General features: G+C 29.3%; 3 protein-coding genes across 3 annotated transcripts in view; 1 reads left to right on the top strand and 2 right to left on the bottom strand.

The window, feature by feature from the left end:
- The window catches only part of LOC108548226 (phospholipid phosphatase 1), a 54,159-nt gene extending 34,706 nt beyond the window's left edge, over positions 1-19,453 (bottom strand). The window contains exon 1 of the mRNA XM_017901061.1: positions 19,329-19,453. Coding sequence (XP_017756550.1) covers positions 19,329-19,334 — 6 coding nt within the window. The 5' untranslated portion in view covers positions 19,335-19,453. The remainder of the gene's footprint in view (positions 1-19,328) is intronic.
- An 808-nt stretch (positions 19,454-20,261) lies between these two features.
- Positions 20,262-21,579, top strand: LOC108548210 (uncharacterized). Its single transcript, XM_017901034.1, has 5 exons — positions 20,262-20,296; positions 20,363-20,515; positions 20,708-20,794; positions 20,884-21,225; positions 21,334-21,579. Exons 2-5 carry the CDS (start codon positions 20,375-20,377, stop codon positions 21,577-21,579), a joined length of 816 nt encoding a protein of 271 aa, XP_017756523.1. The 5' UTR covers positions 20,262-20,296; positions 20,363-20,374.
- Positions 21,580-24,464: 2,885 nt separating this feature from the next.
- Lrr47 (Leucine-rich repeat 47) lies at positions 24,465-26,276 on the bottom strand. The gene is made up of 4 exons (XM_017901035.1): positions 25,879-26,276; positions 25,224-25,754; positions 24,842-25,131; positions 24,465-24,690 (listed from the first exon to the last, which is right to left on the bottom strand). Exons 1-4 carry the CDS (start codon positions 26,044-26,046, stop codon positions 24,465-24,467), a joined length of 1,215 nt encoding a protein of 404 aa, XP_017756524.1. The 5' UTR covers positions 26,047-26,276.

The raw sequence follows: 26,276 nt of genomic DNA on the forward strand, positions 1-26,276 counted from the left end.
TATTTGCATATGATCGTTAAATCATAGTTATTGGCATTTACTAATAATATCACCATTAGGGAAGGAATAAAGAATTTCTCAATCATGAAAGAGATGAAAATATTTAAATACATCTTCTTAAATTTTCTGTGAATTACTTTTCTTTTTAACTATAATTGAATAATATGCACTACCAAAATCATTGGGAGAAATCATCAAATCAAGGACTTGTAACAGTAGTGAAATTTAATCATTAAATTAAAACAAATACGAATATCGATAAAAAATATGATGTATAAATATATATAGAAACATTAAAATATTATACGTATATTATATGAATATAAATATTATATGTAACACCAAAATATAATTATATGTATTAAAATAATTGTTACTTGCTATATTATAGCAACACTGCATATGTATATGATTACATACCATATAATCAGTAATAATGTTATTCTTCCAATTATTACCGTTATTATTATTATCACTGCTATAGTATAATATTCGATTATATTATTAAATATAATTTATAATTGTAATATTAAATATAATGTATGTAAAATAAATACACAACTTAAAATATGTAAAGTAAAACACACGAAAAACAAGCTTTCATATTCAAAATTCTAAATTATTTTAAGACATAATACTTTATGTATTGTAACCCTTCATAACTTACTAAATATAAAGGTACACTTTATGTACCCACGTGTGTAGTTTATATACATATCGCAATAACTATGTATCTTTATTGTAATATATGAAACACTAAACATACGATTTATGTACCTTCGTTGTGTACAATACATAGCTTAATAATACATAGCTCTTTAAGTACAAAAAGTTTAAATAATTTAATAATGAATTCGAAAATCCAAACGTTCGTCAACGTTCAATTGTTCAATTCTATTTAAAGCGTTCAACAAGCCTTATTCTTCTCTAGATTCACGCGATCCTTTTTTCCTTTTCAATCTCTACCTTTAATGGGAAGCAAAAGAAACGAAAGGAAAAAAAGGTAATGCCAATACAAAGAAAATATGCTTTCGTAGAAGGAACTAAGCGATTATTTCTCTGAAACCACGCACTCGTTGCAGTGCACGTTCTAATATAGAGTACTACAAGATTTTATCAGAATTTGAACAATATTTATATTTATATTTTATAGTTTACAGATACAATAGAAATTTCAGATATTTATATTTTTACGTTTGACAATTATATTTGAGAGTATTTAATATTACATTTGGTATTATGCCATAATTATTATATTGTATTATTATATAATATTGATGGATATTATATTATCATTAAGAGAAATAAAAAAAATTTTAAAAATTCTGTTTATATTAAAATAAACAGAGATCTTCTCATTTTAAAGATTTAAAAGATTTTTAAAGTTTACGGATAAAAACAACAATTATTTAGATTTAAATTTCATTTTTGACCGAATCAAATTTTGATCTAAAACGTAAAATACGAAACATCGTAACTTCTCATAAATGTTTTGAAAAGATTATCTAGCTATTAGCCCAAAAAGCACTTCAGTAAATTTCATATGAAAGGCAAGATTAAAATACGGTCATACGCCAATAAAAAATAGTACTACTAATTAGGTCGAGGCTTCAAAAACCTCGATTAATGACACTTGATTGAAAAACATGGTAGCATATCCGCATTTTCAGAGGGGAAGATAAGCATTTTTTAACTCAGCTACTGCTATTAAATCAATTAGGGGGAAAAGTGAAACCTCGAACGCATGAAAATACTAGATCACAATATCGTTGGACTAATTCCAACTAATTTGATCCGCTTTTGTAATATTCTACACTCAGAATTTGGAAATAAAATTCAACATATTTAAATACATAACTATATTCTAACAAAACATCATGCATGAAATATGTAAACTATTATCTCTTATATACATATATATAAATATTTTCTAATATGTATATCAAATATGATATAAAATTAATATCGAATAATTTTAATTGACAAAATTATTACATATTTACGTAAAATATTACACGAAATATATCTTAATAAAATAGAGAGTATGAAATATATAAACAATTATAACTTTTATATATAAAATTATGTTAACACGTATCAACATGTATTAACATACACTGTAATATATATAAACAAAAATCATAAAAATTTATAACGAAAATTATAAGGAATTATATATTTTATATATTTATATATAACGAATATTTAATTCGTTTATGCACATGTGTTAACACATATAAATAACACCGTGACTCAAAATAGTTCCAGTCTTGGAAATACAAGTTATTAATCACTGATAAACACAATATTACAGTTTATCGTTAGGATTCAGGAAAAATGAAATTATTATATATATAAATTATTATTAAATATGTACAATATTAAAATGTTTTATTTACAATTACACCAAAGGCTCTAATATACGATTTTTTTATTTATTTTTTTATCCTGTATTCCTCTTATACGAAACACCTACAAATTCGGTCACAGATCTATTCTGCCGCCAAAGTATGAAGATATAATCTGTGTGTTCCGTATATCGGCTAGGTACTCACTAATAATTCTATCAGCTGAAGGAAGTAGATAAATGTTACGATAAAGTTGTTATCAACAACGTTATCAACGCATACGCATATTGGTTACAACAAATATGTGACGAACGTTTTATTAACAAATATCTCGACAAAAGTGAGACACTGTCGATCAAATATTCAAATTAACAATTCTATGAAATTCGCTTCGTGTATTTCGCTCGATTGCATATTCTTTGCGTTATCTCTTAAAATTAAAATGCCTAGCTCTGCGAACAACAGATAGCAATCTCAGAAAATTACGCGACTGAAAATAACAAACGATACAAACGAAACAAACGAAACAATTCTGGTTGGACAACGATGGAAAATAATGAATTTTCAACTTACAGGCGAAATATTTCCTATCACCCTCAGACGTGCAACGATAATTCGAGGCAATTGTTTATGCCAAGCAATGTTTACATTCAGAACTAGCACCGAGCACTAACGATGGTAGGCACATTTTATTTAAATTATGCTTTCACGAATTACGAGGTAAAAGCCTGACCTCACGAGCCGAGGAAGAAGAAGACGAGACGGATTCGTCATCGTTCAATTTTGAAACGAGCTCCGACGACAACGATCTTTAAAGACACCTTTTAACTTTTATCTTACGTCCATCGACTGTATCGTAACAAAGAAAAACAAAAAGCACTGCAGTTATGACTGTTCGATATATCGGTAACTGTACCAAATCGAAAGGTTAATAATAATAACGACACTGTTTGCTCGAAGAAATTCGAGCAACGAGTGAATTTCGTTTCGCCAATTCGCGCGTATCGAGAAGCAATTCCCGCTGGTCCGGGAAGAAATTTGTTGAAAACGGCCTTTGTTATGTCGACATCAACGAGACATTTTTCAGAAAATACGAAACAGTTGCACACGAAGCAGCGTTGGAACACAACTGGCGTACCTCGTTTTCAATCAACGACTTCCCTCGCAAGCTCGAATTAAATGTTCTACCCACCCTCTTGCCCCCTCCACGAACTAACCAATGAAAGGATTCAACACGTGTGGTGCGGTTTACACAGAAACGTTTCGATACCACCACCAAGACGAACGGTAAGAGGTCCGAAACTAAACGACCTTACAACTTTGTTCACACAAATTTTGCTCACTGGATGCTTCATATGGTGGGCTAAGTAATAAAACTTAAAAAGCCAGTTATTTTACCCGAACGATGCCAAATTTCTGCTATATTCCGTGTAAATACATCCAAATGTAAATATTTCTATCGTAATGCATATAAAATAAATTTATATTATGATAAGTAATAAATTTCTACTAATAAATATGAATATTATTCGTATCCTCCTCTTGTAACATTATATCGGTGCTATGTTATTCAACTATTTTATTTTCCTAGATTTTAGGTTTTATTTTTATACGCCATTTTTATATTATAACTATAAAATAAAGTAAGTCAGTAAATTGCAATGATAACAATAATAATATTTTATCAAATGAAATTAATTATTGATACATCAAACAAAATGAAATAGAAGTAAACTTTAAACAAATGTTCACAACTTTGTAATGATAAAAATATATTTATCAACATCTATATATATATATTAAAAAATTGTATTTCGCTTTTATTCGATATGTTGATCAATTTTCTAATAAAAGATTAGTTTGTTTTAACTATTTGAATTGAATATTATTTGTTAATTCCTGTTAATTACTGCGAGATTATTTTATTTATTATAAACAATCAAGAGTCAGAAAGAATTCTTATGCCCTTAATACGTGCACAACTGTTGAAAGCCATATTCAAAAGATTGATGCGTGCATCAGCAGACATATAAGATGGGCCATCTAACATAACTGCCTCGATTATTTTCCTTATTAAGAATTGTCAATATCAATATCTCAACAAAGATCTCGATATCAAAAGTCATTTTGTCATTGTGGTTAAAGGACCTCTTAACGCTAAAACTACCATTTTGCAAATAATAATAATTAAAGTGGCATATCCAAAATAAATAAGTATATATAGTTATAATTCTATTTATTCACATTTATTTTCATTTTCAGATTTATTAAAAACAATCACATCTTTTGAGTAACTATAAATATAAAAAGTCTAAAACAAATCATTTTAACTAGTTTAATTTGTCCAATTGTCGCTTGTAAATGATTTATCATTTTAATTCCAGTATTAAGTAAATGATATTTACTTAATTTTTGTTACTCTGTGTTATTAAAAATAGAAAAAATCAAGTATTATTATCTTGCAGGTTCTTCAAAATATTATCGATCAGATAATGAAAAATTCTATTTCTTTAAAAACTATCAGATTTAATGAAATCATTGAAATAATTGTTTAAATCTTCTCATGAATTAAAACTCTAGTTGTTAAGAAGATTAAGTTAGGTTAGGTTAGGTTAATCAAATAGCGCAATATATCGAATGTGGAGGAAGAGATAACATATTTCAGCCAAATTCAAACAATCTTTTTTAATAAACTTCGAAATCATTTAATATCGAAAATTCGTTCTGTCCTTTGTCACCTACAAAATACTATAATTTCTGAGAAAAACTAATCGTTTATAACGACAACCAGCTTCTTTTATACCAATCAGACAAAGTCAAATATTTGCTTTTTGAAACTCGCTGAACATGACTAATCATATTTATAATATCAATGTCAGCCATTCATAAATTAATTAATTATATCTAATAATTAAAAAATTAAAATAATAATTTTATCTTCAATTTTTTTTAAATAATTGCATAATCGAATTCGTCATTAAAACAAAAATTCGGTTTCAACATTTATACTATTTCTAACGAGAATGATTAATGATTGATGTAAAAAAATATTTTTTCAAAAAATGCAAGATGTAACAATTAAATTATTAAAATAATTGAATAATACTTGCAAACCACTCACTTTATGACACACGTTTATTTCTCAACGTGATGTCTAATACGAATTACGGATATTTGAAGTATCACAAAGTGCAAACTGCTATAAACAGTAATCTACTGGCAATAAGGCAATTACGAAATGAATCATACGTTCATTTGGCATTTAATCTATATGTATCTACGTGTATTGCAATTTTAATGGAATTTACGCGAAACGTATTTATCGACAATCGTTCATACTGAAAATATGAAAATTGAGAGTCGAAGTTGAGAGTCGGAAATCTAGTTATAAAATATTTCGAGGAAGTATTATATTTAATACCATTTGAGACTTTTTCATTCGAATATGATCGATTACCGATAAAAACGGAAATACGTATCGAAGAGTTTTGTTTAAATATTCTCCACAAAAGTTTCGATATTCATAAACTCGAAAGACTTCTTTTAACGATAAACGTGAAAATTTTAAATATAAGTATTCCGTGTGTGTATATATTCCGATCGAGATACATATTAAAAGAATGGACAATTATTGCTGTAATGCATAATCTATAAATCGCGTGAGGAAAAGAGTATATACAGCGCACTAAAAACAAATTTATTCAAGAAAAGTTGTTTCTAATTAACCCAAGTTGGTAACTTTGGCGAGAAAAAAAACATACCATACAATCAGTGAATCATGTTAAAAAAGTATGCTTATTATGTACATCTTTATCGGCTTAGTTACTGCAAACTAATTATCATATAAGTAATACCATGTTTGACGATCGTATTATAAAAATAAAGCGAAATTATATTGAACAACGATACGTTATCAGCTTCTGTCTAAAATTTTATGACTGCTTACGAAACCTATAAAACATAAGATTTATAAAGAGGAAACATTATCACATAGGCAAACTTTTCAGTAAAGTAGGATGTTTTTAGAACGAGAAGGTGTTGAAGATGGATCACGTGACACAAAAAATGTTACCATATAAGCATACGTGAAAATATCAAAAGGATAAAATTTAAAATCTAACCTAATGAACATTGATAAATAGCGATTAATATTTAAAAACTTTTTCGAACAAAAAGTAGCCAGAGAAAAAATACTGACATTTCCTTATATATGATTTAAAAATACTCACCATGCTCGGTGAAACGTAAAAAGTCAAATCAAAAGTAAAATCGATATCCGTCCGCTTCTTTAACTACCGAGTAATATCGTATAAAGAGTTTTTGACACCGTAACTTCACGGTGGTCTTTTTTATCAACGCCTCAAACATTTACAAAAAAAGAATCATTCGTAACCCGATCAGACATTACCGACACGAGGTTGCGCTGTCCGGACAACGTGCCCGCTCACACTGCATTATCGGTAACACAGCCCTCTTATTTCTCAGTTCTCCGTAATTTCTTTTTATTCCGCAAGATTAAAGAAACGTCAACTGAATATTTACATTCTTCAATTCCGTCAATGTTAGTACAATATTATCTGTTAATGATAAATGATTTTGCGATGACATTGGTTATTTTTACTATGAATCATTTCTTTCATATGATTCCATAAATAAAATGGTAATCTAGTTTTTTACTTCGTGAAACAAAACTATATCTGCAATATCAACGAGACCATTTTCTCCGCCTTGTATCAGTATAGCGGAAAAATATTACATTTAACGTACTATTTAAAATTATAGGAAATTCTAACTGACACTGTTTATAAATACGAACAGAAGTAGCACTGGCTAATCAGGCTGATGGTAACTAAGCAAATTGAGGTTAGTTAAGTGCATGTGTACTTAACGAATATTAAAACTCGATTTTCTTGCAAATAGAATCCATATGAATCCATATGAAAACAGCTTTATTCTATATTTTCGACTTCTTTTTCGGTTGTATAACAATTTTGAAAATGCTATCTGATATTTAACTATCAATTTTTAATTTTTCAAATAATGCATTTTTCTATACGTAGTATTCATTACTTCTTAATATTTAAATTTATATTTAATTAATATTTAAAACTTATTTATTTATTATAACAATTTATGTTCTAATGTTTATTCATGTTTTAAAACGATTTTTCCACATTTTTTCTAATCATGCGACACAGTCTTTAATTTAATTGTCATTCTTTATAGGGCGACATAGAAGTAACTGAAGTATTAATTAGTAAAAAGATTGACTAGAATTACTCCTCAACGCTATATAATATTTGCCAAGTATGAGAAAAGTATAATAATCCTTGATAAATGGTCGAAAAACGAGATTTTACGTAATGTTGTTCTTTCGTCAAAAGAAGATGACACAAAAGTGCAAAGGGCAACAATTGGGAAGAAAAGAATAATTTGATGTCTACGAGTTATCGTTGATAAATTGTTAAAATTTTGTTGAGAGAAATCTAAATACGATTTCATTTGAACTTAATTTAATTACATATACGTAACATCCATCCATTATAAAAGATGATAACTTACACACAATATTATATACACAATATTATATAATATTTAATAGTATTTCGTATACCAAAAGTCTCCGTGCTTTTAAATAGCTTAGTATTATATATTACATTTAATCAATAATCTTTTGCCAAGAATAATATTATATTCGTATATATAAATAATATTATAACTATTTAAATATTTTATAACTATTAATTGTTTTTCTACCAGTCCAAGGTATTCAAATATTTTATGACTATTAACTATTCACTACCAGATCAAAATACGTGTATATACATGTATACACAGCATACACATAGCATGCATATACAAAAAAGTCATATTTTGATAGGCACATTTTCATGAATTTATAAAGGAGCAAATATTGATTTCCTGAGGAAAAATTTTAATATTTATTTTCTCTAAATTTAAAGGATTCGGAATAAAGTTTGTTTATATCCCTTTTGTTTCATTCGAATGTAGGAGAATATTCACTTAATAATCCGAACGTAAATAAATAGAGTCGATATATGAACCAACTGACAGAATAAAATACGATTCAGAAAGTGGAGAAATTATAGAGGAGGGAAATAATATCTTACTTAATATTTTATAACGTTCTCACATCAAATAACTGCTTTGATACGTCGTGACACTAATATTATACGAATTTTAGTATCTATCGATGAAATTTCATCTAAAAATTTTTCTCAATTAATTTTTCTATGATACTCATTCCCTATAGGACATAGATCATTGCTATTTGCTTTCGATTATATCATTTCATATATGTTAGGTGTTTTATCGTAAACAAGACTATTTTTTCACGACGACAACTGACATTATCAACATGAATCTTAAAACCAGTTTTCCATTCTTGGAATCGACAAACTGTTAAATACAAATATACATTTCCATATTAACAAGCTGACAGAGTATCTGTAGTATTCTTATTTCATCCTGCATCATGCAACAGTAAGTGTAAGACACGTGCAACATGTAAGATTGTAGAAATACTTGCTTGGTAAAATTTTTCATTAGTTCTTTCCCGATTAAATATTCCTGCATCATCTTCTGACTTGATACACACGCGTGACTCACTACTAAGGCTAACTTTATTCCAATCCTCTACGGTCTCATGTGCACGTTCCTTTTACTATTGCAAACGTAATTTCTTATAAATATTCCTTTGCAAGGAAAAAATTTCGTTTTCGTTTCACAGTATGAGGAAAGCCACCTCGTTCAATTAATTTCTAATGGGTAGTACAAGTCACAAACTATAAAATTTAATAGTCGCTTTCCATTTACTTATGTAACACCTGGTCTCGTATTCACAACTGGTACACCTAATCGAATGCTTGTATTTTTCACTATTACGCCTAATCGTCTATTTGTACTTGCCACTATTACACGTAATCGTTTATTTGTATTTTCCACTATTACACATAATTATATAGAATCATAAGCTTTCGCGGTTTTCTGCACTTCCCGTCTCATTAAGCTTATCTTTTATATAACTAATAATATTTTTCCCACACCGCACGATTCGTGTACTTTTGTTCTTTCCTTTTTTTAAGACACTCGAACATTTTTAGCTTCATGGCCTCGGAATATTGCCGTGATAATAACATATCGTATTTCTTTCATTTATTTCCATACCATCGATACTGTATTACTAACAAAGGAAACAAAAAATCTTTAACTGGTTCCTTGTCACGGTTACTGTAGTTTTAAAGGTACACAGAAAAATAGGAAAATATATAAATGCATATAAGAAGTATTTTCATACTAAAAGACCAAATTACAGACAATGCAAAAAATAAATTGCAACGTCTCTTGGTGTCTCTAAAAAGCACACAAAATTTAAAAGCAATCTGGGTTTTCTAGTTTCCTAATGTCCCTTGTAAGTAGAATATCTATCATACTTTCTCAGTATTTAGACAGTTGTATATTTGCAGATACAGTGACTGACGAAAATATTTGGACGCTAAGGTATGCCTGAATTAATCATTTAGTATCGCAGATACTTATACATGGATCGTGTTCGTTACTTATTCTGGGGATAAGATGTTTATTTAAGTTAACAAAACCATGTGTCTTATTTAATAAATTGACATGGATTTACTATAACAAATTATAAATAAAATAATACCCTATTCTTACGTCACAAAAATATTCGGACATTTGACATAAATAACATTATATAACCCTAATTTATTTATATAAACACATTTTTTAATATTTTGTCGCACAGCCTCTTTGTTTCGATACGTGCCTCAATCTGTTGGGCATATTAAAAAATGATTTTTTCCAAATAATTCGTACCGATAGCAGCACACTCTTCCAGCAACCTTTGTTTTAGTTCCTCTTTTGAGTTAATTGCTGTCGTTCGTATTCTGCGATCTAACTTATCCATCAATTTTCAATGGGATTGGGATCCGGCGATTGTGGTGGAGGATGAAGAACTTTCGGGCAACGATAAAGCAAAAATTCTTGAACAATGCGTGCTTTATGTTTAGGGTCGTTATCCTGATAAAACTTAAAATTGTTGCGAATTCCCATTTTTTCTGCACTATTTAATCAATTATTTTTCAATAGGTGTAAATGACAGTTTTTGTCCATGATGGTGTCAATAAAAACTAAATTGCCAATTCCTCTGGTCGAAATACAGCCCCAAACCATCACGCTTCCTCCGTCGTGTTTTACGGTACCTCTCGTGTTTCGATGGTGGAACTCTTCACTCGTTTTCTGCCACACCATTCTTTTTCCATCTGAATTATGGATGTTAATGGAATACAAGTTCATCCCAAAGCAATTCGGAGAACTCTTAAGCAACACGGGTACAACGTATCTACGATACGATGTGATTAATTCAGACATACCTTGGTGTCCGAATATTTTCGTGAGTCACTGCATGTATTGACGCAAATGTTTAAAAGAAAGTATCGATATTTCTATAAAAGCTTCGAACTCCTTAGTTTACTTCTACATTCGTAGAAACACTGGTTTTACCCTTGATTATCGTGGAAGCTGGGTACAAAGGAGTTGAAATGTTACACGATTAATATTTGAACAAAATGATTAAGATAAAGTAGTTTTCAAATTACCTACTCGCCAGACATGGCGTCCAGTCGAAGGCTCGCTCGAAGAATCACTAGAAGTCACTTTCTGGAAAATAACTTTTCAGCAGCTCTTACGCTAATTTATTCTCATATCTTATTTCAATTCCGTTTCAGGGTAACTACCCCAATCGTCACGGGCTTCATCGCACGAGCCCAGCTGACGTCATGCAGGCCAAATGTTGAGAACCAGACCTACGTGAATGATGATCGACTTAACGATCGACTTGCTCGAGTGGCCGTCGCATCTGGGAACCATATCGTTATTCGAACCATCCATGAAATGTTCCCTGAGCTTTGACCCTTAAATAACCACCTCGGATCTGGGCTATCCTGATACCTCTTGGTCAGATCACACACGTGCGTGTACCCACATGCAGTTCGGGATGAAATCATAACACACGCTGTGATTTTCAGTGTTTCTTAAATAGCTCTAACAGTACACTCCGACAAGAAAATCATGCGATTGTAAATCAAATCTGATTTTACAGAGAAAGCTTAGTTGGTAGAAGGATAGTTCTCATTTACTAGTATTTAATTTTTGTTTATTTAGATCAGGAGGGACAGTTTTTATTTATTTCCTAAACCTAACACGATAAGTAATTTTTGCTGCCAGATTCGGATTCAGTGCACAAAAATGTGCGAAAAATCCTTCTATCCTCGAAAAATGAAACCTCATTGATCCCTTTTCTTTTTTCCTCACCAATCTATCATTTTGTTACCATTTGCTACCATTTTTCATATAAGCAGGTAAAATTTAAAATTTAAAATAGGAAGAAATGGAAACTATGTGTAATCGTATTTCGTATTATTAACACTAGATTTACGGAACCCGTCAATTTGACGGATGGGTTGCTCCAATTATACGATGGTAATAGATTTAGTTAACTTATGCTAAGACTGTCAACACTTACTTAGCCGACCGATCGGGGAGATCTCCCATTTTGACCTTAGCAACGCGTTTCTCGTTTTCGGTTATTACTTGCACTACCTCCATTTGGAGTTGTTCGCAATTACTGACGAACTGCTTCTATAAAGCACAACATATAATAAAAGTCACCAATTTTTTTTTCCCTAGGGACTGACAGTAGACTTTTCGTTTGGACGATGTGGATTCTAGGGACTGACAGCGAATTTTTCGTTTGATCATCATCGGTGCCTAAGACTGGCATTGTCAAGGGTTAAATTATCAATGACAATTAATATATCGCAAAAAATTTAATTCCCTCTGCTAAAGTAAATCTTTACACTTGCGTGGCTTTTTTCGACTGATCGTTTCTCGGTGATCGCCTTTTTGCCTTTCTGGCATTCCCCACCCCATTATCTTCTGTTTATAATTTGTATATTTGTGCATTGGCTGTACCATTCTCACAGTCCAAACGACAAAGTGAAACAAAGTAATCTTCTGCTCATACCCATCGGTATACTTGAGCGCTCGGTATCAAGTGCTCACTAGCTACCGCCTGAGCGGAAAATATAGCAAAATCGACGCCGTACTCAACGTGTTAATAAACTCCCCGAACAAAATACACATGTAACGACACAGCAATGACAGTATCGTGGAAAGACGCAAAACAGGAAAAAAAATGAGTGGAAAACGTAGTTGGAAATCGGCAATGAAGTTTAGCAACAGGCAGACTTCTCGTTCCGAAGATACCGGAAACGAAGGCTGTTTAAACAATCCATTCTTTCGTGACAAAGGATGGGGAACGTGGCAGGACGTATGTATGAATACGTAATGACTGTGTCCAAAATCGAACAGCTGTTTGTCGATGTGTAAGATCACAGAGAAGACTGAAACCGGTGTATATACACCAAGTGTCACGCGACTGTACGCCACGCTATTCGATGGCACAAGCCCTGACAAATAGAGTTAATGTTGAAAATATCAGTATGAAATATTCGAGTGCCGATCACTGGAAGATGGACGTGAAGGGAGTTGACTATGCCTTTGTATGCGGAGTGAAGGTACATCGTAATTCGAAGAAATTTATCGAAGTAATTCTGCAACTTTCAAATGCTTCAATATACATCATACTAAAAGTATAGTACACTCCTGCTCAAAAGTTATAGGACACGTATTAAAGTTTACAAAAATTGTTGAAAATGATTAGAATGGTTCAAATGTTCGAATGGAAGTACAGTCAAGTCTATAACGCGACAGGAAACTGTGTTATAAGAAAATCAGAAATAACTGAAATCAGGAAATGCGTTGTATGAAAATCGCGTTATGAGAAACACGGTAATAAGCAAATGAGATTAATTTATACCGTGTTATATGGAAACCTCTGACGGAAACGAATGGAATCTGAGAAATAAATAAATCAGACCTATGTAAAAATTGCATTCTCAAAGTATCAAGTTGATACGGTTAATAAATCAAATTTTATAACAGAAATGGCAATGAATATGTAGATTTTTACGTATTTGAATTTAGGTTTATCGAATATAATACATAGTTCATATAATAAAATTATAAACTAAAAAAGGAAAAACTTAATTCGATACATATTAGCGACGCATCCTAATTTAAAATAGGATTCTAACATGTTAAAATTAAACGAGTTGTTACTTTGTTTTATATAATTATCTTTTGAGCGCTTATCAAAGCCCTTATTAAAATCTTTTCTATCACAAGTTCTCTTATCCGTCAGTGTTTTTTATTTTTTTTATTTATATTTATTTCCCAAACAAACGTTTTATTCTGCAACACTCTTATCTTCATAACATCGCTCGAGTCTGATCAGAATTTAAACATTCTTATCACGTAGTTTCACGTTATGTTGTGTTACGTTACGTTTGGCTAGGTTAGGATAGGGTAGCTTTGACTTTTGTGCTATACACTGCGATTCTGTGAATTTCTGCGCTCTACTCTACTCTCATATGCTCTGCTTGGCTCTGGTGAGGGCAGCAATAGTGGTCTGGGCATGTTAGGTTGAACATCATTGCGAATAGCACAATTAGATTGTTTTATTAATTTAACACGTGGAATAGGTGCTGTCATAGATAAATTTTTCAAGCCATTTGAGGTGTTGGAATGTCCTTCTAGGAAAAACGCGTTATAAGAGAACTGTCGCAATTTTTGCTCCGCGTTATATCGAAATCGCATTGTAAAAACACCGCCTTACAGGAGACTCGAGTGTAGTACAGACACCACTTACTACACCGTTGGTCAACGACCCCTATTGACAATTTTCCGTTTCCGCATAGCAGAATGTCCCGTAATCGATTTGACTTATTACTGGGAAACTTACGGTTTGAAAATAACGAGGCCATAGCGCAGAATAATAGACTTAGAAAAGTTTTAACACTTGTAAACATATTGATAGACAATTATCAGAAAATATTTCCACCGGGACCAAATGTAGTCGACGAGACAATGGTCTCTTGGAGGGAGCGACTAATATTTAGACAATACACACCGTATAACACGCATAAATACGGTATAAAATTATTCAAACTGTGTTCCAAAGAAGGATATACATGGTTCGCAAAAATATATGCTGGCCGGGATACCACGGATAAATCAGGTAAGTACTCAGATAAGTCGGTATAGCTAAAAATGTTTACACCGAACTTGCAGAAAAATTGCCAAGTGAAGGCCCTACTTTGTTTATTCGTAATTTTTATATTACAGTTACGAACTAGCTCTGAAATTGTTAAATTTGAGGACACGTGTTGTTGAAACTCCCAACAAAAAATATATGCCACAATTTGTTATGTCGTACCCACTGAAAAGAGGGGAAATGATATCGTGAGAAGCTACTAATGGTATTTATACTAATGGTATAGTGCTGAAACAGAGATGTCCGTAATGCGAGAATGTTATCAACGAAACATGCACGCATTATAATATCAAATTCGGATTCCTCCACCCATCACGGTTTTCCTGCGAGAATGAAACCTTTGGCAGTAACAGAATACGATAATGGCAAGTCTGAGATGGACAAAAGCGATCGGATGGACGCATATGCAACAAAGATCCGAGAAAGTATAAAGTGATACCGCAAATTAGCAATACATTTACTAATTGTACAACGTGTCGTCAAGAAACGAGAAACCAAAAAATAGAAATAACATATAGTAAAAGAATAATTATATACGGAAAATGTTAAGCCCTACAATGAAAAAGAAGTAATCAAAGAGACACCTCACCGCGTGTACTATTGTCAACCTGTTTCCTCTATCAAGACACGTACGAAGAAATATCCAACAGCACCATGGACTCGCTGATTTCGTCCATTATTATCGACATCTGCGTAAAATACACGGAGAGAAATTTTCGAGAAACTTAACCCTCAAAGTAAGTCAAACATTGTACAATATGTAGATGATATACACCTAGATCTCATTCTACACCATACTTTTTTTACACGATTCACAGTTACACAGTCCGTCTTACACGTTTCATCCGCAGTTGCACGGTTTTTCCTACACGCTGTACTTATGAATATTAATCAGCTGCCGTCCTTAAAAGTATATACGAACTGGGATGATCAATTTATGACGTGAGATAGAGTTGGCAACAGGTAAGTTTACTTCTGAGCATCTCTCATCTCCAACTCTCCTCGATACCTCAAACCGAGAAAACCGGATATTGGAAAAAGTCCAATAGTGGTCTACGTTACTTTGACACGGATCTTATATTTTATTAGAAATCGATTCGTCTATGACATATTTTTGCACTACTTTTTGTTCGCACGGTACGCATGCATGGTCTAAAAAGAGACCCAGGTGTATTTGATGTGCGTTGAATCGTGAGAAATCATGAGAAAGATAGCTTGATTAGCTTCGTATCTCCATTAACTATAGAAATTCGTTGTACCTCGACATAGAGTTTACCACGGGAACATAGGTAGAGAGCTAGACATCTTTCCTCGATATCCTGATAACCAGGAAAACTGATGGAGCTGCAGGTCACCAGGTATACAGAAAAGCAATTCACACTAACAGATGCTTCCACACATCCTCACGACATTACGCAGCACAAAAGAACTCGGTGATCAGCTGCATAATAAACGTAGAAATAAAGAGCGATAAACGTAAGCGGCAAAGAACACCTGAACCAGGAAGTGAAGTACATTAGAGATTTACTCGTCTATAACAGCTTCACAAGGAATGAAATAACTCCGAGTCACTGCGCACAATCATTCAACGGAAAGATACGTGTCGGAGAGACTAACAAAGGAATAATACTAATCTCTCTTCCTCATTTACAAGGAACAACAAATCGCACCGAAACAGCCATGAAAAAATATATCGAGATAGTATTCGAGATGAAATAAAATCAAACAAGCACTCATCAACATACGTAATTAGCTTAATGGTGAGATGTAGTACTAGTAGTAATAGTGGGAAAGGAATGATATAAATTAAATCCACAAGAGTCAGATCAACGTAAATCCCTACATAGCCAAACCCTACCAGCTAGACCTACCGAACGAAGTTAATCTAATTTAACGTGTCATTCTATTGAAATTAAATCGTATGATTACATTCGTCTTAACAAATATTATTATCCTTGTCCTCTCGGAGCTAAACAACTATCGTAAGGATATTTTTTAATAATTTTAGTCCTCCGTGAGATATTCCACTGTTTCCGATTGAATGGAACACCTTGTACTTATAAAGATCTAGATAATTTTACAATAACTCGTCGTTACCTTGTAACAGAGATAACCGAGACACCTTGTATATCGAAGCAATTGGAAGGAGTGAGAGTAAAACTGAAGAAACAAGAATGGTTTACCTGACTGGATTACCTACACTTGGTTCCAGAAGAGCATCACACAACTGTGAGTCATAAAATACTTCTCAATAAAACCAGAAAATATTCTGTTTTCTGTCCCTGAAAATACAGAGAATGTCAAAAAATAACAAAGTATCCAAATAACATCACAGAGATGTTATCTCTTGACCATTTGCATTGTTAATGTGTACATATATACGTGCAACTTTTCTGGTCGTATTTATATCATGGGTAAATAGTTAAATAGCAGTGGTCACGAGCAGATTAATTCTTAATTCTTTCTTCCTCTTATTACAGGACACGAATTCTTTGCGTAAAGTACATCCTCTCTTCCTTCATTTATGTCCTACGCTAATCACTGGAGTATTAATAACAATATTTCTCGAAACATTTGTAAATCTAATTTAATAAAAAGAATTTGGTGATAAGGACATATTTTTATCACGTCGTATGATGCAAATGAATAAAGGGGGAACCTCCCTTTCTTCTGGGTAATTAAAGGTTTCTTCAGAATTTATCCAATTTTTATTATAAAGATCGTGTTTTACTAAAATACAAAAAATTGTCAGGTCTAAGTGTCTTTTTACGTGGCCTACAAAACTATTCTCGCAGATGACTATTATGTGAACATGGCTGTACTGTCGACATGATTTTTCATTCACAGTCGTCCTATCTGAACGTTGAATTGTATTAATTAGTATCATATTAATTAACGTGTAACGAGCTCGATTTTTAAATTTCGAAAAATTGACAAAGTTATACTTTTTAAATGAAGCAATTAAATCTGACGTAAATATTTGGTTCTATTTTTATAAATAAAATTTTATTCAACTGCGATAAATAATCGGCACAACGATGTGTATACTGAATTTTATGGATATTAGTTAAATATCAACAGAGTTATTTTGCCGACAATTTGAAAAAACCTGTTTCGACATAAATACCTTCAAACCTTCGCAATATATATTTATTATTTCCAAATATTTGAATAAAAACTTGTCTTATGTTTTGCAGAATATTCTCTAAATTATATACATTTAAATAAACCAATAAAAAAATTTTTCAACCCAGGTTTTTAAACTCGGCAAAAATTTTCCTTATACTAATAACATCTAAGACGAACCTGTGCAAATTTTTAATTGTTCAACTGACCAATTAAAAAGATCTGTGATTCGAGATCAATGATCCGTGACCTGAGTATGACAATAAATCATATAATCCTAATGTTGGGATATAACAACTGATCAAACCATGGCAATGGAAGTTTAAAATTCTTCAAATTATTTGTTACGTAAATCGTGTCCAATGAAAAATTGTTTAAATCTAAAATACGCATTTTTAACAAGAATTATATTTAAAAAATATTCGTTATTTATATTAATAGAAATTAGTAGCTTTTATAAAAAATAAAATCTTTAATTATAAATAAATATCGCGCTAACTGAATAAATACTAATTACATACTGTAAGTGTTCCTAATTTTACGAATCAATGTTTAAAGAGAATCGATCAGACATCACACCCCGACTGTGACTTCTTTATTTTCGATTTGCATTTTTTGATATAAACATACAGCGTAATTGAAATTTCAATTGTATTAAATAAATAAAAATATCCATATTTTTTAGCCGTAAAATAAATCAATCAAAATGTAATCCTGTATATGTTACATTTTCTTCAAATTCGTTTTGGGAAAAATTAAAAGTTCATTATACGAGATCTCATGCATTGTTACATACATCTTGTAAGGATTACGATTACTACTATTATTACTATTAAATTTTCCTACTTTGTTTTATTATAATATGAAAAAGCATATCCTGAACTGAAAATTTATTAAAAAATATTCTTATGGATATTTCGTATATATGTAGTAAATATTAAAATATTTTAGTTAGTTAAATATTAATTTAGAACAGTTATATCAATTTTTGTATAAAAAAATAAGATTAAAAAATGTATAATAAAAGTGCTATACCCTTTCTGATATGATACATTGAATTTCACATATTTATGCAAATATGAAACATTACGTGTATATTAAAAATAATTAAGTAGAATAAAAAATGTTTCTTCCTTTTTATAAAAATTCATGATTTAAATTTACCGCCTCTATCAGTTTCTTACACAATCTGATACTCGAAATTACAAGTTTTCCGTTAACGGAAATTACATGATACTAATAAGTTATACCTTTAATTTTATATAAAGCTAAAACAATATTTATTATAAATTAAAAGTAAAGAATTGAAATATGAATACGATATAAATGAAAAATAAGTTTTACATGTCCATATTAAATTACTTCTTACAATCTTTAAATATTTTTAAATAAAATAATAATATAAATAATGTCAATAGTAAATTTGTCCTCAATTTTCGACATTAAACCATTAATATTTGTATATGTAAGCATAAAATAAAACATTTTACATAAGTATTTTTAGCTTCCTCTATCGATTTCTGAACACATATATATAACGGTATGTAAAACGAGAAATACTTTACTAACAAGTATACTATCAACTAGAAAAACAATTAACTTAAACTTTAATCAATTTTTACGCATTGTTAAATTCTAACCTGCATTGTCCACGTGTAGAAATAGGTTCTTCAAGTGATGAAAAATTTAAACAATTATCATTTACAAAACATTATAAATTAACTAGACATTTGTAATACATATTGACATTAATCACAATACGCAAAATAAGCTTTATATAAATATAACTTGAGTGACAGTTCACTGACAAATACTGCCTCAAATAGCGTCATTGATGATTCAACCACAGAATTTGAAATAGTAGAGGGGATAAATTATTTGAGATACGTATTTATTTTACTCTTAAAATTGTATATTAAACAAATATAAACTTCTTTATTTTTAACTTAAACGTTCCATACTAATTTTTAATATTCTTATTTTTCAAATTTTCTGAGTAAAATATTCGTTCATACGGTTCTTAACAATACCTCGATTAATGTATAATAATCTTTTTCTATCTGTGAATAGTGTGTATAATATTAAGATATATAAATATAAATATATTTCAAATATTACAGTATTATATTTGACACAAAATCCACCCCTGAAACAATGTTTTTATTTTTTTGTATCATTTAATATTTAAATTTATGAAGAATAATTGATTTATAAATGATTTATAAAAATGCTTTATTTGTAGTCTTCTACAATTTTTATTATTTACGTAAATCTTAATGTTATAAAATAACAATTGTAATAACATTTTAATCTAATGTTATAAACTTCAATATCAAAATACAAAATAATAAAAACTATATTTGATTTTATTTTTAAATTTTAAATGTTATAATTATTTATGCGATAATTTTATTAGTCTGTTTTAAAATTGCTTAACCGATTAAATAAAAAAATATTCTCTTATGAGTCAGTACCAAGAATACAACAAACCGTATGTAAACAATAAAGGGGAACGGTGAGGTTACCTTCATAATCAAACTAATTTATTTAGTTAAACCGCGAGAAGAAAATAAAATACAGTATGTACTACAATCAATAAAATTTAAAGGTATACTAATAAAAAATTCATAAATAATTATTTATATCAATTTTATTATTTATCATTTATTTTTAGTTTGCTTTCATAATGGATTTGTATTCTGATATTAAAAAGTTAACACAAATACCTCAGGCAGATGAAAATGTTGTATTTATTCGTCGAAAAGAATCTTATGCACTTAAACAAAATCAGAAATTGAAGAACCTTAAATCTCCACCAAATGAAAATGTTAGTAATTGTTTTCTTTCAATACATTCAGAATTAAATAAATTTCTTTTAAACATTCTTTGATTCAAATATATGATATTTATATTTATAGAAATACCAATAATTGAAACATTATAAATATAACAGCAATTGTTAATCAAATATATAAATAAGAAAATATTTTAATAATTCTGAATATTATATTGTTTACAGCTATATGATCTAGATGATAGTCAGAGTTATGATAAGTCTCTGAAGTGTTCCTTACATGAAAATGAAATTGCATCTTCTATACATGAAGTAAATATAATGCAGTAATTTCAGAAATATAATAAATACATACTATACTATAAAAACTATCATAAATTTATACAAATTTTAATTTATAGGCTAATTGTGGTATTAGTTACGCAAATGAAAACATTGAAAAACATTGGAAAAATAGGCAAATGAAAACTAATTCTAATTCTAAGGATAATATTTTTCCAGAAACTTTAGTACCTAATAATTGCCATGAAAATTCCTCTACAGAAGTTTGTAATACAATATCTATGTTAAGAACTAATGAAAACAAAAGAACAGAAGATGCAGAAGATATTTTAAAAAAGTGTGGACTTAATAGAAATGCACTAATTAAAGGACTGCTAAACAACCACATAATATCAGTTAAAGATTTGGATATACCAAATGACTATACAGATGTAAAAAGTAAAAAATGTATCAACGTACAGGTTTGTGCAAAACATTAATTTAAATTAATATCGACTAAATCAATCATTGTAAAAGTATACATTTTTTCCATAGTCATAATTAATTTAAGATATATTTATATGCAATAGAAAGAAAACGTTCCATCTGAAAACACTTTATATCAAGAAGATTGTATGAAATTAGTTCAGTGTCCAGAAGATCCAGAAGTATTTGTTCAATCTTTACAAGTTCATGGTCATATAGATGAAAGTAAATATAAAAATATTGACTTTACTGTACCACACATAGGTAAAAAGAATATAGTTACACCACGACAATATTTCATTAATACGGATTCTAATTTTGACTTTATAAAAAAGAATGTAGAGAACTAAAACCATTTTAAATAAATATAAACCAATTATATTTTTCTACTTTTAAAAATAATTTTTTGTTTAAAATGAAAAAAGTTAAAATTATGAAGAACAAAATTGACGAATTGGAATATTTTTAGAAAAAATCATTTAAATTTTTAAATACACTCTAATATTTTTTATTGTATATATATTTTTTTAGTTGACATTAACATCATTTTTTAAGTTAATTCATGTTACCTAAGAAGCACATTGAAGCACATTTAACTTTTGTAGGAGTAATTGTAGATTCATGAATCATTTCAAAACATTCGAGAAAAATGAATTTTAACCTTTTTATATGTGTCAATATTTTATTCTTCAAGTAGATACAAAATTTAACTATTATTTGGTAATAGCCTGTAACATTTTTTCAAGTAGGTTTTTTTTGGAAATATTGAGATATTAATGTGATAAGTAATTAATATCTCACACAAAATTGATCATGCATTAGAATAAACAATTACTAGGATAAATGAATTGACATAAATTTTGTAATTAAATAAGAACTTAGACGATTAAGACCATACAAATATAAATGCTGTAAATCATGTACAACACATAAAAATATGTTTTATCTACTAAAAAAATTTTGAGACGTTTTAAAAAATAAAGTACAATGAATATACAATGGTGCCTACTGATTACTACTGTCCATGTTTCCTAACATTTATCAAACATCTTGCTACTATGTCATGTGATGTTGTTTCTTCTATCACTCATCAGAGTCTTAGTAGAGGTAGTAGCCGTAGGTAGGTTTGAAAAATATCATTGGTGGGACATGGTTTACTTTAATTTATTACAGATTTATAGAATGGAAAGTAAGTTAATGGTACTATAAATCGTATTTTTCTTTCCCTATATTCTATAGCTGTAATTGTAAAGTATAATCTCTAGTAAAAGTATAGTTGTTATCCTAAGAGAAAATGGCAAGGAAATGGGAACGGTCTGTAGAGGAGAGAAGGAAAACATTTGGAAAGCCGATGTTTCTTTATCTGCAATTGCGAAAAAATTAAATATATGAAAAGTCGGCGTTAAAAAATTTCTCTCTTTAGTTTGGAATATTGAAAGATAATAGGCGACATTATGTGTCGAGAAAAGATAAAGGAAGCTTTTAAAACGAGTAATGTAAAGTAGACATTAAACTATGGCGGTGGTCATGACCCGGGGTTATTTCAGTGAACGCGTATTAACAATGCGAAATAGAATAATATAAATATGAACATCATTAACAAATTAATCCCCAGTTAATTAATTAAAAATTAATCTAAAGTTACATTTTAAGGCGAGTGTACATCGCATATCGCCAAAATATGATACTGTACAACTGTTCTAAAGGAATTAATACACTTCTCCAGTCAGTCGATCTAAATGTTATAAACAATATATGTAATAAGTTAGAAATCGGAATTAAGAAACATACGACTATAAACAAAAATGATTTTTAAAAAATGATAGAAAAATGAGACAAAATTAAACTCGATTTTATCGAAAAATTTGTAAAATCGAAAATTGATACCTGAAAAATTACATGATGTTAAATGTAATCAAGACTGTAACCGAAACCAATATTGATTTTCAATTGAGACAAGATTTTAAACAATTCAACGATGTTCGATCTTAACTGTGACATTTACTAAATTGATCATAGTAATTTTATATTTTTCTTGCATTTAAAAAGATTCATTTGTTTTATTATTAATATGAAATAAATATAGATATATTTACAATATATATCCGCTGTATTTTTTTTTCTTTTTTTTATTTATCCCTAAATTTGATTACTAGATGAAATATATTTTTATGTGTGATGTACGATTTTGATTATAACTCATTGTAGAAGATTTTAAATTAGTAACATCACTTGAAGTATGAGTAAAATAAATGACTAAGGCTATTCCCAAACTTCTACAAAGCTCTTAGAACTTTCTAACTTTATTTAAGAGATAGAAATCATGTGAAATTTCAAAAAAAAAAGCGAAGATGTTTTCTAGAAAGGAAATGTGTTGTTTTTTTTTTAGAATACACGAGCAAGAAAGAGTAATAAAACACCACTAAATATTATTATAGAATGGATATTTCGAGGTTAAAAATTTACTGTAGTAACTTTATCCTAAATCATTTTATTTCTTACCAATTTAAAAAGAACCTGCAGTATCTTAGCATCAATAAGAAATACAGATTGGATATCTTTAAAAAATCAATCTGTTTTTGCCATATTTTTCCAAAGAACAAAATCTGAAAAAATTGCAAATCACGCAAATTGATTCCGATGATTGTGAAGTATGTTATAGAGAATAAAATTCTGAATAACTTTTATTTAAACAATAATTCTAAGACCATTCGGTCCTAGTTTTCAAGATATTTGCAAAAACTACACTAAACTAGTGAGTCACAGCCAACATCATTCACTACATGTAAAAATATATTTCATTTAAAAACAGAAATTTAAGAATGATTTCGATAAAAAGTAAGGCGGATATATATTGTATCTATATTATATATAAAGAAAAATAGATAAACGTGATAAGCGATGGATTATTAATATTATTAAAAATAATCTACGTATTAGTACACTAAAATTGACAGCTGAAGTAAAAAAGTATTTAAATATAAAAATAAATGAGTCTACTGTCGAAAAAATACTGTTGATGAGATGTAACAATTACCATAGACGAATTGCTTGAAACAAGTTTAAATTCACAATAAGTTTAAATTCACAAAATAAGAAGAAACATATATAATTTGACAAAGAGTATTTAAAAAAGGATACTGACTTTTAGAAAAAGTTATTTATTAGACAGTTAAATAAAATATTTTTATACATATTATATTAATATTAATTATTATTTTTTTAAACTTCTATATTAATAAAGTTTTGCATAATGTAAACATCTTATTGAGCAAAAATAACAATCAAATGGTACTACAGTAGTTCGTGATATCTTTGTAGTAGTTGCTATTGTATTTAAACCAAATTTCACTAATTTCCTTATATAACATTGAAAACATGGATTGCCACAAATACAATACTTTGCCTCATCCAAATATTTTACCAATGTGACTGGAATTATGCTTGCATCATATGAGCATCTATGTAAACAGAATAATACATTTTTATACTTCCTATCTATATATTTATATCTAATAATTTCAAGACAAGCATAAACATAAATAATTATGAAAGATAATTATGAATAATTATGAAAAAATTAAATAGTTACATAAATTATGTCATACAAACCTTGTTTTTAAAAATGACTTGGCTGCACATTCAGTTAAACTTGGCACATCGATTTTACACATGGAATATGAATCTGTAGGTAGAAATTCATTGTCCGATAAATCTAACAAAATAAGATGTAAATTCCTTATACTTCCAGGCATGCAATGTAAATTATTTTTTGATAAATCTAAATATTTCAACTTATGTAACTTTCCAAGACTTTGTGGTATATATGTCAACATATTTTGACTCGCTTTCAAGTTAATAAGGCCATCAAGTTTTCCAATTTGTTGCGGTAATTTTTGTAACTGAATTAAAAAAACATGTTTTGTGATAGAATGTAGGTAGATGAAACTTATAATAAAAATTTTTAGAAAAATGTAAAATGAAAGAAACATACCATATTATTACTTATATCTAATAATTTTAAATTGGATCTTACAGCAATTTGATCTAACCATATCCATTTCAAAGATTTATGAAGTCGATTTTGTGATAAAATAAGTTGTTGTAAATGCTGTAAAGTGCCCAATTCATTTGGTAAAGAACAAATCTGATTGTTAGATAAATTTAAAATTCTTAAACTTTGAAGCTTTAAAATTTGTCTATCAAATGATTTTCTATTTAATCCTACTAAATATAATTCTTCTGTTGTTCTTGGAAAACCCTCCAAAGTTGGATATTCTGAAGATTTATTAACAACCACTTTAATCTTTGGAGCAGAACTCATGCATTTTGGGTTTAGATTTAAAATATCAAGTACTGATGAATCAATTTTTTTAGTTATTCCAAGTTTTAAAATATGAAGGAAACTTTTTAGCTGAATTATATCAGACTGAATAATTAAATCATGTGGTGGTTGTATTAATCGAATTGTAGCCTTTCCTTCATCGATAAATTTTGTAAATATTTTATTTATATTATTATCAATCTGAAAAACATATAAACATATACATTTTATAAAAATATTATACTTTAAATAACATATTTATATTCATAGATATTCAAACATATTATTTTAACTTATAAACTATACTTTTACTAGATACTTTTACCTTATATTTAATAGCCTGCTTATTTTGTAATGTTTGCCAAAGAATATATAATTCTGTACTTTTTATTGTCGGTTTTCCAATTGCTAAAATGGAACGTTGTGATTTTTTTCTTATTATATTTGTTGCAAATGATCTATTATTTATTTCTACATTACAATGAAGCTTCATTTTGAATAGAGCACTTTAACCTTTTGATTGCGTGCGGCGCCTAGATGTTAAGTGAAAAATACTTCCTCGATGCGTACAGCGCCTTGAGGCGGCCAATTGCTGTATACTTATTTACGCTAACACACCTTTAATGGGAGATCCTCGTGTAAAATGCTGGAAACGTGTATATTTTTGGATATATTTTTCGAAGAAAGTATTTACTTGATTACTCTGAAAACTATGAGGTTTTA

Source organism: Eufriesea mexicana, unplaced genomic scaffold (assembly GCF_001483705.2).
Source record: "Eufriesea mexicana isolate 0111107269 unplaced genomic scaffold, ASM148370v2 scaffold1457, whole genome shotgun sequence".
NCBI lineage: Eukaryota > Metazoa > Arthropoda > Insecta > Hymenoptera > Apidae > Eufriesea > Eufriesea mexicana.

What these genes read in the sequence shown, in the direction of transcription:
- Lrr47 (XM_017901035.1), bottom strand. Translation starts at nt 26,046, where the DNA reads ATGAAGCTTCATTGTAATGTAGAAATAAATAATAGATCATTTGCAACA. An exon ending in TAGATATAAGTAATAATATG is followed by an intron (nt 25,132 to 25,223) that starts GTATGTTTCTTT and finishes TTTTTAATTCAG; the next exon opens with TTACAAAAATTACCGCAACA. An exon ending in AAGTCATTTTTAAAAACAAG is followed by an intron (nt 24,691 to 24,841) that starts GTTTGTATGACA and finishes CTGTTTACATAG; the next exon opens with ATGCTCATATGATGCAAGCA.
- LOC108548210 (XM_017901034.1), top strand. Translation starts at nt 20,375, where the DNA reads ATGGATTTGTATTCTGATATTAAAAAGTTAACACAAATACCTCAGGCA. An exon ending in AATCTCCACCAAATGAAAAT is followed by an intron (nt 20,516 to 20,707) that starts GTTAGTAATTGT and finishes TATTGTTTACAG; the next exon opens with CTATATGATCTAGATGATAG. An exon ending in AAAAATGTATCAACGTACAG is followed by an intron (nt 21,226 to 21,333) that starts GTTTGTGCAAAA and finishes TATATGCAATAG; the next exon opens with AAAGAAAACGTTCCATCTGA.